The sequence below is a fragment of the Python bivittatus genome, unplaced genomic scaffold (assembly GCF_059951505.1).
Source record: "Python bivittatus isolate LINGU-HERP-01145 unplaced genomic scaffold, Pbiv_v1 ctg000310_np1212, whole genome shotgun sequence".
NCBI lineage: Eukaryota > Metazoa > Chordata > Lepidosauria > Squamata > Pythonidae > Python > Python bivittatus.
In genome coordinates this window covers 3,335,179-3,353,789 of record NW_028277054.1, presented here as the reverse complement: position 1 = coordinate 3,353,789, position 18,611 = coordinate 3,335,179, and the positions used below count along the sequence as shown (strand labels likewise).

The 18,611-nt window shown below is 50.2% G+C and overlaps 2 protein-coding genes across 2 annotated transcripts in view; both read right to left on the bottom strand.

Moving 5' to 3' along the window:
* Positions 1-12,882, bottom strand: part of TGFB1 (transforming growth factor beta 1) — a 26,156-nt gene extending 13,274 nt beyond the window's left edge. Inside the window, exons 1-2 of the mRNA XM_088139856.1 lie at positions 12,743-12,882; positions 6,908-8,080 (exon numbers count right to left, since the gene is read on the bottom strand). Coding sequence (XP_087995982.1) covers positions 6,908-7,325 — 418 coding nt within the window. The 5' untranslated portion in view covers positions 7,326-8,080; positions 12,743-12,882. The remainder of the gene's footprint in view (positions 1-6,907; positions 8,081-12,742) is intronic.
* Positions 12,873-18,611, bottom strand: B9D2 (B9 domain containing 2). The gene is made up of 3 exons (XM_088139857.1): positions 18,308-18,611; positions 17,010-17,135; positions 12,873-13,675 (listed from the first exon to the last, which is right to left on the bottom strand). The coding sequence occupies exons 1-3, from the start codon at positions 18,393-18,395 to the stop codon at positions 13,362-13,364; spliced, it is 528 nt and encodes a 175-aa protein (XP_087995983.1). The 5' UTR covers positions 18,396-18,611; the 3' UTR covers positions 12,873-13,361.

The window sequence follows — 18,611 nt, the reverse complement described above, 5'->3', positions numbered from 1 at the left end:
GGAAAAATGGCCTTCCATTTTCCCACTTCCCCTCTTCAAGTTTTGATGCGTTTTTTTTTCATTGTTTTCATATGACTCTTGCGTATGGGGAGAGTGACCGCAACTTCTTGCAACCGGAGTTTTACAGCTGGATGTTTCACAGCTGCAACGGGAGAGATAAGGCTCTTTGCCTTATCAGCCAGAGGAAATTCCCAACTATTTTGGGACTTTCCAACATGAGGAACCCCAAAAATAAAGAAAGGAGGAACAGGTTCACCCTACTCGCTCTCCTAAACTTGGGGACGAGCCTGGATCCCTGTTCCCCTCAGTTTTCCTCGGCTGCGAAATGGGAAGATCCTGATCAAGTCCTAAAGAGGGGTTTCTGAAAGGATGGCCTTGTGCAAGGATCCGAGCTTGTTCAACCGAGCCCATGCACAGTTGTCCAGGCATCTCCACCCTCGATGAAGATCAACCAGCAACCATCTTAGCAATCACCTTTGAAGTGCCAGACTAAACCTCCTAGATTTCACACACATTCCCCTCCATCCCCAGCTTGTAGTAGTATTTAACCAATGTAGAGGTTTTTTTCCTCTAAAAAGATTGGTGGTGTGGATTTTAGTCTGGTATTTCTCAACCTTGGTTGAGAAATACAATTTAGTCCATTTTTAGTTAGTTCCAAACTACTTCTTAGGGGTTAATGTCATTTGAATTGTCTTAACTTGGTTTGTTCTACTGTTTGGTCAGTGATGTGTAAAAAGTACGTATCCGTTTCTTAAGTATGGGTCTAACTAACCCTCGTCCTACATAAACAGGGAGAAGGACATTTTCTCAAAGGCCTTAGCCAGATGTTCTGGACTTTTGGGCACCAGAAACTAAGATGAGCCAAGGTATAGTTTAGGGGGAGGGCAGCAATGGATGCAACTTCCCCCATGGACAGTCCCCCCCCAACACCATCTCTATCTGCAACTGGATCACCATCTTCCATACGAAGCTGTAAGATTAGGCGAACTCTTATTTCAGGAATTAGTTCAACATTTTGACATTGTCGAAGGACAGCTGGCATAGGCTAAGGGAGCCAAAAATCCGGAGGAGCGTTAATGGTACCTTCTCCAACTAACCCATTTTATGATGGCATTTAACAGTGGATGTCTTTCATAAAATTGGGTTCATCAGAAACAGGGCTACCCGACTCCTGTTTTTCACTATTTGGAGTTTCTCCACTCCGGTTCCCTTGCTCTTCACGTCAGTGAATGAAAAACCCGGGACAAAAAAATGACCTTGACATAAGAGGCGATGAAAAAGTGGGGAGGTCAAATAATAAAAGCGGGGGGCAAGTAACATTCTGCCCTGCGAGGGAGGAGTTCTCCAGTGTCTTCCAAAGGCCTGGTGTGGCCCCATAAGAATTGAAGGGATTTTTTCAAAGCTGTCCCTTTGGGGGGACGGCCCCTCTCCCTCCTTCACTGTAAAGTCTGAACCGCTGGTGCCATGGCAGGTCTGAACCGTTCTGGCCCTGTTTCTCTGTCTGATCCAGCCCTGGATCACCCCTTCCGTGACTCCAGGGGTGGGGAAGATAGGCTGGGCTCTGCAAAACCAGGTCCCCCAATCGACAGAGGTTCACTGAAGCACCCCTGCCATGGAGATTTGTGGAGGCCGAAAGAAAGCACATTGGCTAAAACATCGGCCAATCTTCTTTACCAATCCCCACCCTCAGTTTTGCGGGGTTGGGGGGGGGGACCGAGAAGCATGCTGTGGCCAGCGCCAACTGCTACCTTTCTAAGACAAAATGTGCCTCTGCATTTGAACCCACGGAAATGAAGCCAGTGGGCAGCGTCTTCCCGTGGCTGAGCCTTCGAGTCTGGAAAGGCTCCCCTTGGCAGAAGTTCCTCTGGGTTTTGTGCTCCTGTTGGAGGGCAGAAAATAGCATGACAGGGCCGGGGGGCGGGGGGGAGAACCCGAGGCCACAAGCGGAAGTTGGGTCAGGGGCCAGGAGAAAGGGCACGAGGACATCCGTCTTCGGAGCACCAGCACATCTGCAGCCCAAACGCTTCACTAAGTCATGCTACCCGATCGGTCTTGCTCAGTTCTCCCCACAACAGGTCCCGCCCCACACAGGCAGCTCCAATCTTTGAGTCTTGCTTCTTGGGCAACTCCCATCGCTCTCCCCAGGTGGACAGTAAATGAGAGAAGCCCCCCTGGGGGGTTCTGTGCTCTCTAAGGAAAAGCACTCTGCATGTGCACCCAGGCACCCTTCCTATTTTTGATGGCAGGGCTTCAGGCTCCCTGCATGCATGGGAGAGTTGAGAATCCCGGGCACTGCCACTTGGGTTTCTGCCACGGCACGCTGCGATGACGTGAAAATGGCAATGACTTTGTGGCACAAATGGCGCCATTGCGCCATGACATCATGACCTCTGAGGCAAGGACGGGCGTTGCCGGTGATGTGTCTCTTGACCCCCTGTCCTGCCCTGTGGAGCCCCAGATGGCAACTGCAAGCTGTTCTCCTGGCCAGGGAGACAAATATGGGCATCACACACATTTTTGCAAAATGGAACTATCGCCAAAGAGAACTGCCTCACTTTAAGCACGGGAATGGACTCGGGTTTGAATGAGACAGGGTGATGTACAGCCTGTTTCTCAGCCATTTTAAGATGTGTCCCCTTCAACTCCCAGAATTCCCCAGCCAGGATGCTTTAAGATGCGTGGACTTCAACTCAGTGTGCTGGCTGGGGAATGCTGGGAGTTGAAGCCCATACATCTAAAGTTACTGAGGTCGAGAAACAACAGTGTAGAGGTTCAGGCATCAGACTAAGATCAGGGAGACCCAGGTCTTAATCCCCACAGATACTCCCTGGGTGACTCTGGGCCAGTCCCATTCTCTCCCTGCCCAGCCTACCCTTCAGGGCTGTTGTTGCAGTAAATATTGGAGATGACAGTGCAAAGTATGCTACCTTAAGCTGTGGGAAGAAGGCATGTTAGGGATCTAGCAAATAAATAAGTAAAATATTAAGTGGGTGGGTAACCTGCCTTATGTTTTCTGTGCTTCCAGATGTACAAGTCGTCTTTGTTTAGTGACTGCCTCGTTTAGCGACCATTCACAGTTACAACAGTGATGAAAAAGTAACTTTGCAACCAATCCTCACATTTACAACCTTTGTAAGTCTGTAAAGGAAAGGAAAGCTGAAGGAAGATCATAAGCACAGTTGCGGTTTCGCTTAGTGACTGCTTCACTTAATGATCCAGTTGCTGGCCCTAATTATGGTCGCTAAATGAGGACAACCTGTATAGATTGTCAACTCCCCTAAGGTACCAGACTGAGGATTTCTCATCGCCTTACAAGTTCTGAAATGTTACCTCCCGGTGCTGCCTCCTCTGTCTTTGCAACGTTGGGAAGAAAAGTTTACACGAGGGTGTTCAAAGAAGTTGGGGGGGGGACTCTTGTGCAATCATCAGGATATGATGATCAAAGCCAGCTAGCCAGGGTAGCTAAATTAGTGGACCCTCCAGGGACAGAGGCAGTATACCTCTGGTTACAAGGAAGCAATCCGAGGGAAAGACCACAGTCTCCACACTGGATCTTCAGGTAGGCCCAGGTGCAATTCACGGAGAGAACAGGACTGTTTGCTGCTAAGCGGATTTGGCTGAATGCATCAGGCTCCGCTTCCATGCAGGGGAATAAAGTGAGTTAAGCAAAAAGCAAAAAACTGGCCCCTCTTCTGCGCTTTGAGCAGCCCCAGAGAAACCAGGCCAGGCCAAGCCCCGTTCGGGGGGAATTATGCCCCACAGCTGAAGGTACCTATGGAAAAGGGCCCCGTGCATAGCAGCCTTTTCCCTGGACTCCCCAGTTGGCACGTGCCGGGGCGATGCAGGATCCATCTTACCTCCAAGAGACTATCCAAAAATATACCAGGTGCCACCCGTGCCTGGAGGGCCCGCAGATTCGCTTAGGCGGCACGCCAGCCACTCCCAGCAGGTAATTACACCTTGAACCAAGACGGAGTTGGCTGCAATCTGGGTGGGATCCACATCTTCTCTGCAGCCTCTGTCCCCCCTCCCCATCTGTCATCCCCTCTTCCTCAGCTCCTAGCAGGGGCGATGCTCATTTTTCAGCAGGAGGAAACATGTGCCCAGGATGGTGGCCACAAAGCATGGCGAAAAAGCCTGCCATTCCTTGCGAAGGCTGGCGAGAGCAAACCTGGCTGCCAACTTCCTTCTTGCCCTCCCCGGCCCTGCTCCTGTGTCCTTCGCCCAGGACCACTTCACCAGGCCCCGGTGGAGGAGCAGAAACATCCTGCTCCGTTTAACTCTGACTCTCAAGGGCCGCTCACCAGGCAGCCTCCACGTGGGAGTGCCTGAATTTGAAAAAGAAGGTGCCAGCTTTGGCCCGGGCATGCCAGGCGGTACGGGGGCAGGCAACCCCACCTTTGGGTCCAAGTGGCAATCGGGCAGTTGGGTTTGCTGAGCCAAACAGTTTCACAGGAAACAGTACCTCAAGTCTGACCAACCAATCTCCACTTGCACCCGCGAGCGCTCCTCCCCTCGGCAAAGCTGAGCTTGCAAAAACAGAGAAAGAAATCCACCAAAGGAAAAGTCCTAGCTGGGTTCAAGAAAGGGGTTTCTAGAGCTGCAGCGTTGCAGCCTGGATCCTCCTGCGGGCGGGGAAAAAAACACCAAAGGAAGCCAACAGCCGGGGGGGGGGGGGTAAGGCTTCAGGAACACCCCCCCACCCCAAAAGACGGGTCTTCTGAAAGGAGGCGTCAAAAAAACTGCTCCTAAACTCACTGATTGGGGCTGCGGAAGTGGAAGGTCCGATTTTACTTTCCCTTTTCAGAAAAGTGCCTGTGACTTAATCACAGCCTTGTGCAGAATCTGTAAAGCAGGGTTTCTCAACCTTAGCAGCTCTAATTTGGGTGGACTTTAATTCCCAGAATTCCCCAGCCAGCCAGGCTTTAAGATAGGTGGACTTCAACGCCCAGAATTCCCAGAGAAAGTATGGGTTAGATTATTCATTGGAGCAGTGTGTCTCAATCTTAGCAATTTTAAGATGGGTGGACATCAACTCCCAGAATTCCCCAGCCAGCCATGCTGGTTGGGGAATTCTGGGAGTTGAAGTCCACACTTCTTAGAGTTGCCAAGGTTGAGAAACACTGCTATAAAGCTTATCTTTCCCTGCCAACAACTTGCCTCTCTCCTTCACCTGTGCCACACTTCTGAGATGTGGGAACAGGCTGCCAACCTGGGCACTGACAGGATGCTTAAAAGTAAGCCCAGATAAGTTGCCAGGAGCATTTTTCAGTCCCTGGGCTATCTGAGGGGGTATTGCCTTCGCATAGGAATTTGCCGGATGGGAGGCGATGAACCACTTTGTGACATTGCAATGCAAGGTCTCCCTAACATATTTTGTGGGTGATGTTGTGATGCAAATACAAAAGGGTAGAATTTGCAGTGGGACATCGTGATACAGGTACATGATTTTGGCATCAGAGGGGTCAGGAATAAGACACAGTGTGACTGTGGAGGCTCTCTAAGGTGTGGGCACAGGTCCAGTTGTGGTGGCCGAGAATCCCTAGTGGGGCACTGAACCCACAGCCTTCAAAGCATGTGCCCTCTCTCTGCGTGATGCCTGTTACCAGCTTCAACCATGTGCGGCCTGATCTTACCAGCTTTCACCGTTCCAAGCTGAACATGTTTTGCCTATCTTAGTTTTCATGGGGCAGGCAGGTTTTAATTTTTTTTTTAAGTTTGGGGTCTTTTTAGTCTGTTTCAGAAAACCAGGGTTGTGCACAAATGTGGCCAAAGAAGTCAAGATGGTGGTCACAGTGGGGCAATCAATGCTCAACACACACACACACACACACACACACACACAAAACAGCTGAAGCTTTGGTCGGGCCACTGTGGCCCCATCTTGACTTTTCTGACCATTCCCAACAGAAAGCAAAGTGACCCTGTAACTAGGGCTTGTTCCTCTCCTCCACCGCAGGTAAACAGTTTAACCCATGCCAAGACACCAACTCCATGTGGTACCACAACTGTGATACTGCCCGGGTGCTCTGTTCTTGCCAAGTTGCCTTTTTGGCTACCCACAGGCCCTGCTTGATGCTCAGCATATTGTTTCTAGAACTGTCTTGGCCGTTCCACCTTTGAACATCCTTCCTTGTCAGGATGTTGTTGAGCGGCTGAAGAAACATTGGAGTTTTCGGGTCAAAAGACGCAGCGGGATTTTCCTTCTAGCCTTCTCCCCAATTCCCCCACCTCCCTCTGGATTGTATTAATGTCTTGACACACCTTAGCCGTCACCCAATTTGCATCACTCCTTTCTCCCAGCCTTCTCCCTACTTTAACTTTATTGATTGCTTTTTCACGCCAAGATGTTGCACGCGCTTCCGAAATATCCGATCCCCTCCCGAAACTTAGCACAGGCATCAGAGAGCTCCCTGAAATAGCTTTTGGGGAGAAAGTGAATTTGTTCCCATTTGATGGTGGGCATTTGAAAGTTAGGAAGTCTGAGGAACGCCAAAAGGGCAATTGTAGGAGGAGAGCCGTGATGGTCTACGGTGTCAAAAATTCTGGAGTCTGAGAGCACCTTTTCTGACACACACATTTTATTCAAAGGCAGAAGCTTTCACTCTGCCTTTGAACAAAATTTGTCGGAAAAGGTGCTCCCCAACTCCGGATTTTTCCTAAAGGGGAAAGTAAGTCCCCAACAGTGAGGAATGAAGCTGGTTGAGCTACTGCCTTCAACTTTATCTCCACCTATGGAGGAAGCATCGTCTTCCTTCCTGATCTGGGTCAGCCTGCACCCACAGACGTCACCAACCCACCAACTCACCGACCAACCAACAACGCCCCAACCCCGCTCCGACTCCCAGCCACGCTGTGGCCCCGTTGGCCATGCTTTCCCTCGGCCCCCCTCCCGCGTCAGGCTCACCGTGGTCAGTGGGGAGCATCGTGAACCGGTGCACCTCCTTGGCGTAGTATTCTTCTTGCAAGGTCTCCTGGGGCTCCTCTGCTGCCATTTCCCGGATGATCTCCAAGGTGCTGTTGTAGAGGGCCATGATCTCTTCTGACAGGACCCGCGACTCGGGGTCTTCCGCTTCGGGGGGCTTCGGGAGCTTGAGTTTGCTCAAGATCTGGCCCCGGATGGCCTCAATCCGCTTCCGTTTCATCAGGTCCATGTCCAGCGTCTTGCAAGTGGAGAAGGCCAAGACAGAGCAAAGCTGCTCTAGGGCCAAGAGGAGAAGGAAGAGCCAGCCCACGGCCCGCCGCGAGCCAAGGCCCCCAGTTGCCCCCAGGAAGCCCTCTTCGCTGCTGCAGCTTCTTGGCTCCAGCGCGTTCTTTCCTCTCATCTTTTTGGCTTCTGCTGGCAACTCAGGGCCCAAACTCCCCACTGTCCAGCCAGGGAGATCTTGGAAGTTCCTTCTCAATATCTTCTCCGTCCTCCTCGGCCTCCCCCTCCTGCCACCGGGCAGCCGTCTAGCGGAATCGCTCTAAATATACGCTTCAGCGTCCTCTTTCTGGACCCAGCCGTTTGAACCGGCTCAGCTTTCAGGCAGCCAGCTTCCAAAAGGGACAGAGACTCACGCTTCTCAGAGGCTGCCTGGCACCGCTGAGGTTGCCCATGTGTCCGGATGCTGCGTCTATCCAAACTCGCCCTTGGCACGGGATCCGAGCAACCCCGTGCCCCTCACCCGGGGAGAAGGTTGCCGAGCCTTCCGGCTTCGATTCAGGAACGCTGGCTTTCAGCCGGCTGGTTGAGAAGCTGTCAAAAGCCAGAGGCCTCGGGACCTCTCCGGAATGTGGCCACGCTTGGAAGAGGGTGGGGGAGAAGGGGGCCAAAGGCAGCGTCAGGCCCGGGAGATCCCAATCTCCCCTCCAGTTGCCACCACTTCTTCTCCCCTGGAGCCAACTGGCCCGTCTCTGTCTTCCTCTGTCGGAAAGGCTGTAATTTCAGCACTCTTGTTGGGACTTGCTGACGGAGAGCTTGGAGGTTTATAAAGCCGTTTTTTTGCCTCTCCCCAGCACCAGCTCCACCCAGGAAGTGGAGGAGAAGCACAGTGCTGTATATAACTCGAACACGGGGAGAGACAGCTGGACAGTTACTCTGGCAGGGGGGGAAAAAAGAAGAAGCTGAGAGAGCCTTCCATTTCTTCCCTCCCAATCTACCTTCCTATCTACCTACCCATTTTCCTTCTCCCCCACCCCGTCTCTTCTCTCCATCCCTCTCCCTCCCCTTTTTGGCCGATCGGAACAAAACACGAGAAACAGTGACATGTAGTCACGGCAAGGCGAAAGCCAGGCCGGGCGGATGGCTCCCGCGCTCCACCGCTGGATCTGCAGCCTCGCCTATTGCCTCTAAAGAGGCATGCAAAGGGCATTCCTGAATTGAGGAGCGCTGCAGAAGCTCTCTTCCCGGGCTTTGCCATGGAAGCAGAGAACAAGGGGGGATAGGTAGGTTATGGGTCTAATGGCCATCAGAGCCAGGAAGCCTAGAGAGAGGAGACCCACACAGAGGGTTGCGCATCACCACCCTCCACCCAAGGGCAAGGGGGGGTGGAGGGGGGTGATGTGTGACCTCTGCATGGGTCTCCTCTCTCTAGGTTTCCTGGTTCCAAGCTAAGAGCTCAGAAGCGACGTGGCTTGCAAGCCAAAAGACATCTATGCAAATCATGATCCGTGGGGGGAAAAACTCCATCCATTTTATGTCCACGCAAAATTCCCTGGCGACGTTCCAGGCCCACGATTCAGTTTCGTAGCTTCAGCCTGTCATCAGATATCCCAGGCCTGGCCTGCCTGGAGGAGCTCTTACATTTGCCGGACAGTCAGTCCATCCCCCCCCTTTCCCTTCCCTTCCACGGGTCCTGATACAAGACGCCCCACCACGTGCCAAGCAAGAGGGCAATTCCAGCCGGAGCTATTTCGGAGCAGCTGCGTCGAGGACGAGGGGCTTTGGCGTTGGGTTACACCCAAAATGCATCTGAGCCACGTTACATGTGGTGAGATCCAATTTTGGGCTGCAGATTCAGGACGTTTTCATGGGGCAACGAGCTAGGAAAGGAAAGCGCTTTTTTTCCCCTCGGTCCCCTTCTTGAGTCACCCCTGACTTCTTCCTCTTTCTGGCCTGGTCACGTCACCTCTTGTATCAGCTCACCCACGGGAGGTGTGGATTTGGCTATAACCCCCCCAACGTACTTTCTAATGGTGGAACGTCAACCCGGAACGTGCCTTTCCACCGTCTTTCTCCCCTGGATCCCCTCCCTCTTTTGCAGGCCTTCTCAGCGTGAGAATCAACAAAGAGCCGTTCCTGTCTTGCGTAACTCCACCACATGATGGTAGCAGGTCAGCTTGGTCCCCTTGCCGTAAGGCAGCAACACGCACAAACACACACACACACAGAGGCATTGTTGATTTGCTCTTTCCCACGCAGACACACGACGACGCTGGGCCAGGAAGCTTCTGGCCTCCAGAAGATCGTTGGTGAAAACACATAAAAACATGCCTCTCGGCAAAGATGAAAAGGGCTGGAGTCCAGCTGAAGTAGCTGGAGGAAGATTTGGAAGCAGGGCGAGTCGAGTCCTTTTATTGGCAAGCAGCGGGCGACTACAGGGGGACCTTGTTCGGCGACTGCCTTGTTTAGCGACCGTTCGCAGTTACGATGGGGATGAAAAAGTAACTTTACCACCAATCCTTGTATTTATGACTGTCGCAGGTTTGTAAAGTAGTGTTTTTCAGTCTCAGTGACTTTAAGATGTATGGACTTCAACTCCCAGAATTCCCCAATGGCTGGCTGGGGAATTCTGGGAGTTGAAGTCCACCCATCTTCAAGTTGCAGAGACTGAGAAACTGCTGTAAAGCAAAAGAAAGCTGAAGTAAGATCATAAGCAGAGTTATGGTTTCATTTAGTGACCACTTCCCTTAATGGCCAAGTTGCTGGTCCCACTTGTGGTTGCAAAATGAGGACTACCTGTATTCTGTTTTGTTTCATCTTGGTTTATAAAATGGTTTTTTTATGTACGGCTTGTTAGCTGCCCAGAGGTTCTTGTATATGAAGCCCTATACATTTTTTTTCTAAATAAATAAATAATCCACGTGGCCTGTTTAACAGGGCCTAAACTGCGTTGGCCCCACAAGTGCTATCGTGGTTGCTGAGACTGACAAACACTGCTGTAAAGGAAAGGACACCTGAAGGAAGATCATAAGCACAGTTGTGGTTTCCCTTAGCAACTGCTTCACTGAATGACCAAGTCACCTATCCAATTGTGGTCGCTAAACGAAGACGTGTATTGCAAAGCAGTGAGAGCAGAAGGAAACATGGACATTTAGGTGGCTGATTAGAATCAGGGCAAGATGTTGTTCTTACAGTGCACTCAGCTGTCCCTTGGTTAACCATGGTTACATTGAATGAACCATGGTTATGTTAAACGAACCACGGTTATCTTGAACAAATTGGTAGTTTTTGTGCTGGATACACAACCTGCTGACACCTATGCCGGGATGGCACACCTTTGGCCACCTCAAGGCCTCAGCAAAGTTTGGCCCAGCAAAACTGAAAGGCCAGGCCCCATCTTGGGAAGTGTTTCATGGGGTGGGAGGGGAGGATGGGAGAGAATTCTGAAAATGTGGGCCGAGTCACTGGACTCCAGCTCTCAGGGCGGCCACGGAGGGGTTGGCGAGCAACTTTTTGCCCCGCCGCCTACCCTAAACCATGGCTGTGTTTGCACGACGCACCAACCCCGTGACGGTTTAGCCCATTGGGTGAACCCAAAAGACTTTCTCAGGGATCAGGGTGGGAGGAAAGACCACTGGGTTCCAGCCTGCTTAGAACCGCAAGTTGACTTTTTACGGCTTTGCTGGTGCGACTCTTAACAGGCGCTCGCAGGCCGGGTTGTGGCAGACGACTTGATATGCCAACGTGCAACAACTGCTGCCAAGTACACAAAAGTTTAAAAACTGGTCACCCGCTTGGGGAGATGGCTGGGGCACCCGTGGGCCAAGATGCTACCTCTGTGAGGATTGCATCTTGCAGCTCTTAAGGGTGGCTGCATCTGCTCTTTGGAACAGCATCTGCCGCAGCCATGTTTGTCAATCTCAGCAACTTTAAGATCCATGGATTTCAACTCCCAGAATTCCCCAGCCAGCATAGCTGGCTGGGGAATTCTGGGAGTTGAAGTCCATGGATCTTAAAGTTGCTGAGATTGACAAACACTGCTTTACAGACCCGTGACAGTTGTAAATGCAAGGATTGGTGGTTAAGTTACTTCATCACCTCATAACTATGCTGGCTGGGGAATTCTGGGAGTTGAAGTCCATACCTCTTAACGTTGCTGAGAATGAGAAACACCGCACCACAAATCTGCACGGCTCCCACCTAATCCAACTTCAAGCCGTCTTTACAAATCTGCTTTTCCCCCAGGCCTGGGACTACATAGGTCGGGCCGGTCCCCTTCTAGTTGCGGGAGAAGAGGTATGTTACGTTTTGCGGTCTCCTTCATACACCAGTTGGTTTTTATATCCTGTTGTGTATTGTTTTATGCATAAGGGTGTGTTTTTAGTCTTGTGACGCTGCCCAGAGTTCTTTTAGGGTCAGGCAGCCTAGAAGTTTGACCAGAAACAGATAAAATAGGTAAAACAGAGGGAAACTGGTAGTTTTCGTGCTAGGTGCCGGTCTTCTGCATTGTAACAAGGTTCGCCTCTCTGTTCTGGATGAATGGGAATTACTGGATTTAATACCCAGCTACAAGCACAGAAGGCCTCTTTGCATAAGAAATTATAATTGCAGCTTTTCTTCCCCCAAAACTACAGCTTTGGTGACCTCTGCTGGGCACAAACTCTCCTAACACCTCAGCAGTTAGGACCAAATTTTGAAAGATTCCTGTAGAGCAGTTTTTTCCAAACTTGGCCATTTTAAGATTCCCATGTTCTGCATGTTTGCTGGCTGGGGAATTCTGGGAGTTGAAGTCCACACATCTTAAAATTGCCAAGGTTGAGAAGCACTACTGTAGAGAATATGCCATCCACATTTATTCATTCATTTATTGTGTTTTCCCTCCATGCAATGAAGCTGGAAGTGACTTTGGGTGGCAGGAAATGTTGCAAAGTTATATATAAAAATCCATGTAAATCTACCTGCAGGTAGAAAGCTAGCATTGCAGGAACAGCACTAAAATAGAGCTTCTGGCTTTGCTGCAAGTATTCTCTCTCTTAATTTGAAGAAATGTTTGAAGGAACGTTCCACAGAAAAACATTCAAAAACAATTCCACCTCCCGCAGTCTGAAAAGATCCCAATACTGACATGTACGGTTGAAGAAGTATTGTGGTAAACTTGCTCTGGAGCATGATGGGAAAACAAAATGGCAGCTCACTGAGCCAGGTGGCGACCATGATCAGCATGGTGATTGCTGTGCTGGCCAGATGTTTCCACAGGTGGTCAAAAAAGTCAAGATGGCCACCACGTTGCATGTCAAAATGGGCAGGGTTTCCATGGCAGAGTTGTGGCTGCCATCTTGACCTTTTTGACCACCCCTGCAGACACCCCTGAGCCCACTCTAACCTGAAGGAGCAACATTTGCTGGCCCCATCCTATCCAGCAGCATAAGAGTAGGCCCAGGACAATTGTTTATGGAGTTGCAGCTGATATTTTCATTCGGAGCAGCATTGGGAAAAAAAACTCTGGTGACTGACCTATAGTTAAGAGTTCAGTATGGGATGAAGAGTTTTATATCTGTTAATTAAGAGAAGGTGAAGAGATAGTGAAACTGTTTATACCTGTAACGAAGGTGGGAAATTCCTTTCTTAGTTTTCTTTTCCTTTTTCTATTTTTTTCTTTTCTGTTTTCTTGCACCTTTTATTCTTTCGATTTTTCTTTTTCTTTTTAATTTGCATTACCTTTTACCACTGTAGTTAAAACCTTTAATAAAAATATGATTAAAAAAAGACTTTGAGAAGATTAATGCAAAGTGAATGAGAAAACAGATCTTTTCCTCCTCAATAAAACAGAATCAATACATCCCGCAGAACGCAAGCCCCCAGACAGAGCGAGGCTTCCGGTCTGGAGGGATCTGGTCACTCTGCTCAAGAAAATCAGAGATCTGAAAGAAGTACCATCCGGCGTCTGCAGGGCACCCAACGCTGAAAATGGCAACTAGGAAGAAAAATCAGGAGAGAGAAAACAGGCCGTTTTCGTTGCAAAGACAAGAGATCAAAGTTAGGAGTTGTGGCTTGTGATTTTCGCAGTTCAACCCAAGTTGGAGTCTTCCTTCCCAGAGTGGGGAGGGGGGGACACCCTCCCTTTTCCCCCAAGTCCTTCCCATCCCCAGGATTGGGCGTTCACGGCCCCTGCTCCTCCAAGCCAAGGGGAGGGGGCTCTGTCCTTGGGCTGGGGGTCTCAGCACTCAACCCCATAGCGGTCAAAGTTGCGGAGGAGCACAGCCAGCTGGAAATGCACGGTGCCCATCGCGCACGTCTGCAGGCGGTACCGGTCAGCTCCAGTGTAGATCAAGTCGCTGCTGAGCAGCTGCGGGCCCCCCCCCACAAAGAGCTGGGAGAGCTGCTCCTGCCAAGAGCCCAACGGGCGCCAGGTGACGCACTCCAGCTGGTGGAAGCCGGGGCTGGAGGGCACGTGGCAAAAGCCGTAGCCGAACAGTTCGGTGCGCCCAAAGGCATCCTGGTGCCACACCTGGACGTGGAGCTTGGGCCAACCTGCCGGGGAACAGAAAAACAGGTGAGGAGTGTGGCACCAGGGAGGGCTTCACGCGACACGCTACCCTCAGGCACACCAAAGGAACCCATGGCCAAGTCTGCTTTGTACGTTCTGCCCACAGTGCTGTTTGGTGGGAATGTTTATTTTAATCTTGTAAACCACCTAGACCACTATTTCTCCATCTCAGCAACTTGAAGATGGGTGGACTTCAACTCCCAGAATTCCCCAGCCAGCATGCTGGCTGGGGAATTCTGGGAGTTGAAGTCCACCCATCTTCAAGTTGATAAGGATAAGAAACCCTGGCCTAGAGTCACTTCTGCACGATGGGAGGCTGTAAACAAATAAACAAACCATACAATGGCTTAAGGCAATGGCCTACTTCATACCCCAGGCTTAAACAATGGTTTAACCCAATGTTTCTCAACCTTGGCAACTTGTTTAGTGGCCATTCACAGTTACGATGGGGATGAAAAAGTAACTTTACCACCAATCTTTGTATTTATGACTGTCACAGGTTTGTAAAGCAACTTTAAGATGTATGGACTTCAACTCCCAGAATTCCCCAGCCAGCCATGGCTGGCTGGGGAATTCTGGGAGTTGAAGTCCACACATCTTCAAGTGGCCAAGGTTGAGAAACACTGATTTAACCATTCCCACAAAGGCCAGATTTCAAGGCAAGCAGAAATAGTAATAATAAAAACGATTATCATCTGCGGGCCATTCAGCGGCCCCCGCAGCCAGTCCTTCGGCTTCTTGCTTCTGCTCAGCCCAATTCCCTTTGGGCCACCCCACGCTCTCCATTTCCCATCTATGTTTGGTTCCTCTTTCACAATTAGAAACCGTTTTTGCTTTTGATTCACTGGGTTGTATTTAGCACAAAAGATATCCTGTTCCCCAAGCACTGTGTCCCTGACAATAAAGGGAACTAAGAGGTCAGTTTTAATAATTATGCAGTGTAATAATTATGAATCTACTTGGCGAGGAAGAAAAAAGGAAGGCGGTGGGAGCAGTTTTTCTGCGCCAATTGCAAGGGGAGGGGGTCAAAAAAGTCAATGGCGGCCCCAGCTGTGCAACAAAAGGCCTGCCCCCCCCTTTCTTTTAATCTGCCGTGCGCTGGCGAGAGGTTCAAAAATCAAATCCCAAAACACAAAAGCTCTCTTGCTGTTCAGCTGAGAAACTTAATTTAAAAGCTCCTCATGATTTATAATTCCTTGCAATATACCATTGCATCGGTCGTTTTATTCTACATCTGCATCATGCTTAGTTCCAAGCATCTAATAAATAAAATTATTATCGCTGCTGCTACTATCCAGCATCTTTAGGGATCAGACGCAACCCGGATGCGCGGAATTAAAAAAAAATGATGCCAGTGCAGAGGACAGCCCATGAAAGCAGAAATGGGACCTCTCTGGGCCAACACAGTCTACCTTTGAATTCCAAAAAGAAAGGAAAGCTTTCTATACCCCTGTTTTGAGCTTTCTGAAGCCATCTCCCAGCTGTTGAAAAGAAATGGCTGCAAATGATGCAAAAAGGGACTTGGGGCCAGTCCCTTGCTCTCTCCTCGCAACTCACCTCACAGGATTGTTGTTGTGGTATAAATAGGAGGAGGAGGAAGGAGTATTAGGTATGTTCGCTGCCTTGAGTTATTTATAAAAAAAGTAAAGAAGGGATAAAAAATCTAAAAAAAAAAATCTGAAGTGCTCACAACAGAGGCGCTGGTCAGAGAACAGAGCTACAGAATACCTGGGGCCCGATTTCCAATTGATTTATTGACTAGATCAGTGTTTCTCAACATGCTGGCTGGGGAGTTCTGGGCGTTGAAGCCCACCCATCTTCAAGCTGCCAAGGTTGAGAAACAATGGACTAGATTACATATTATCTATCCTGCCTTTATTTTGCACAATTCAAAGCAGCATACATAATGGTCCTGCCTGCTGTTTTCCCCACCACGCCAACCCAGGGAGGTAGGCTGGACTGTTCACTTCGTTTGGGCTCATCCCAGGCAAAAAAGTCTTGTGCCACCACTTACGGGCAACCGATACTTCTTAGGGAACAAACATTCTGAGACTGAAGTCCAGAAGAGTAGATGCATCAGGACTACAAACAGGGATGGGGGAGTGGCATCCTGCATGCTATGACATCACTGCCCAAACGATGCAGCGATGGGCTGGACGCCATTGGCACGGTAGCCAATGACACAATTCCCATCGCTCTGCTCATGGTTGCCCAGGCCTTAGTCACTTCCCACGTGGACTACTGCAACGTGCTCTACCTGGGACTTCCCTTGAAGATCATCCAGAAGCTTCACTTGGTCCAGAATGCAATGGTGTGGATAGTTATGGGTGCAGCTCGCTGTGCCCATGGAACACCACGGCTGCATGACCTACATTGGCTTCCAGGTGCTGGTGATCGCCTTCAAAGCCCTCCAGGGCAGAGGACTAGGTTACTCGTGGTACCGCTAGGTTTGTTTTTTACAGTTGATTTTTAATGGATTAATTAATTTTAATTATTTAGGGGGTATTTTTAATTGTTTATGGGTTTTTTATTTTAACTGGGAGCCCAGAGTCACCCGTGGGGGGAGATGGGCGGCATATAAATTTAATAATAAAATCAATCAATCAATCAATCACACTCTCTCTCTCTCTCATGCTCCCATAGGAAGAACGTGGTCCAGGTGCCCTCTTTTAAACTTTGTCATCTTACGGGACCTAGGAAGCGTGCCTTTTCGGTGGCTGCCCCGTGCTCTGGAATGGTCTCCCCCCACCCCCCAATACAGGACAGGCTCCAACTCTGCTCGCCTTTAGGAAAGCCATGAAGACTTGTTAGCCCTGCAAGGTAGCCCAGCCGAGAAGCAGCACCACTATGAGTGCTAAATCTCTCTTTATGGGAAGGTGACGTGAACAGAATCTTGCAAGACCGAAAGTATTCCTCCCCTCCTTTCCTTTCCTCCTTGGAAAACTAGGGAGGGTCTTTCTGAGAGGCTTCCCACGCCCTCCCTCCTTCTGCGGGCTGAGATATCTTTTGCATGCCGGCTGCCCGGCCTGCGGCTCTCCCTCCGGTCTCCCAAGGTCGTTCCCACAGGCCATTTCAAGGCCTGACTTTCTCCCCAGGCGTTTGGTCCCATCAAGGGGAGTCTCATTACAGGTTGTTCTCATTACTGATTTGGTTTGCCGTTTTATACTTTACATCCTGGGTAGCATTTAACGCAATGTGGTTTTGGGGGTCTATTGTTACACTGAGTAAATCTATTCCATCACTCCTTGGGCAATGCCCTCATGATGGTGATGCCAACCATGGTCATCCAGAATCCCTCACCCACTTCCATTCCCTTACCTTGCAAGCCTTTGGTGGCAAAGTGGACATCAATGGGGTGGCACCAGTAAGCCACATCATCCATCTGGGGGTGGTCGACCTGTGTCTGCCCTTCCCGAAGACCGGAGAGCAGTTTCCAGGCTCCACCTGAGAGAACCGGGAGGAGGAGAAATGGTTTAGGGCAGTGTTGTCCAAACTTGGCCATTTTAAGATGAGTGGACTTCAACTCCCAGAATTCCCCAGCCAGCCATGCTGGCTGGGGAATTCTGGGAGTTGAAGTCCACTCATCTTAAGTAGCCAAGTTTGGACAACACGGGTTTAGGGGAAAATACAAAGTTCCCTTATGCGGGTTAGTTTCCTCCCTGAAACTGAGCTCTGCCCCTGATGACAACCTTCTCCTTGTCTTTCTTTTTTTTTAAATACTTATTAAAGAGTGTTACAATAGTAGAAGAGAATATACACTGAAATCAGAAAGAAGAGAGTAGAAAGAAAAGGAATACAAAGGGCAAAGGAAAAAAAAAGAGAGATAGAAAAAGTAATCTTTTTATTTATGTTGTATTAAGAAGAAAAAAAACACACAGAAAAAAGAATATTTAAAGAAGCGACTCCCGATCTTCCTTGCAACAAGTACAAGCCAATTACTATTTCTCCACTCCCCATAAGACTACATACATAATCACTTCTTCCCATAACTTCTCTCCCTTCTTCTTTTTAATGTTTTAATTTAAGGTTTTATGTGTTTATATATTTTATGTTCTAATGTTTATTGTGAATCGCCCAGAGTTCCCCCATTGGGGGGAGATGGGCAGTTGAAAAATTTAATAAATAAAAATAAATAAAATAAATAACCCCCCCACCTTATCCGTTCACAAATCCAGAAATCATTTGACCTTTCTGCCCGGGTGTCGGCAAAAAGTCCATAATGGGTTTCCAGAGTTTTATAGAAATAATTCTGATTTTCACCCCGATCAGACAAGTTGACGTTTTATATTCCTTATATTTCCTTTCTGACAATCTTAGTCTTTCATTCCCCAAGTGGCTGATGACCACCGGCCCTTCTCCTGACCACCGACCAGAAGCGCTTTGCTCTTTTCTTGGGGTGTTTTCCAACTCCCCCCAGGGGTCTCTCCTCGTGGCCTCCCATCCAAGCCCGGCCCTGCTCCAGCATTCTCCTTCCCCACCGGCTGACCAGCCCCACCCCCCACCCCCGTGGCTGGCAGGTCTGGGGGCCGCAGGCGGAGACCCCCAAGCTCAGAAGGGCTGCCCCCTTCCCGCCCCCGGCTCCTCCCCAGGGCGACTCGCGCCCCCCCCGCACACACCTGTGTGGATCCCCCATTTGCAGAACAGGCCGCTCCCGGGGAATCCGCTGGCTCCCACGATCTGGCCAATGACGTGCACTTCGGCCATGGCCCTGCGCGGGGCGACGCCGGATTCCAGAAGGCGGCTCTGCCGCCCGTGAGGCGGCGGGGCTCGGGCTACACCGGGCCAGGCCCTGCCCGGAACCCCCTCGCGGCCCGCAAGCGAGCAGGGCCGATACACGGGACCGCGTCGGTTCCGACGGCGCTGGGCCAGCGGCGGCCGGGCCCGAGCGCGGCAGGAGGGGCGGGGCGGGGCGAGGCGGGG

Excerpts from the sequence above, each read along its gene's own strand:
- B9D2 (XM_088139857.1), bottom strand. The coding sequence starts at position 18,395 with ATGGCCGAAGTGCACGTCATTGGCCAGATCGTGGGAGCCAGCGGATTC. Across the intron at positions 17,136-18,307 it reads CAAATGGGGGATCCACACAG|GTGGAGCCTGGAAACTGCTC; the intron begins GTGTGTGCGGGG and ends CGGTTCTCTCAG. Across the intron at positions 13,676-17,009 it reads TGCCACCAAAGGCTTGCAAG|GTTGGCCCAAGCTCCACGTC; the intron begins GTAAGGGAATGG and ends GTTCCCCGGCAG.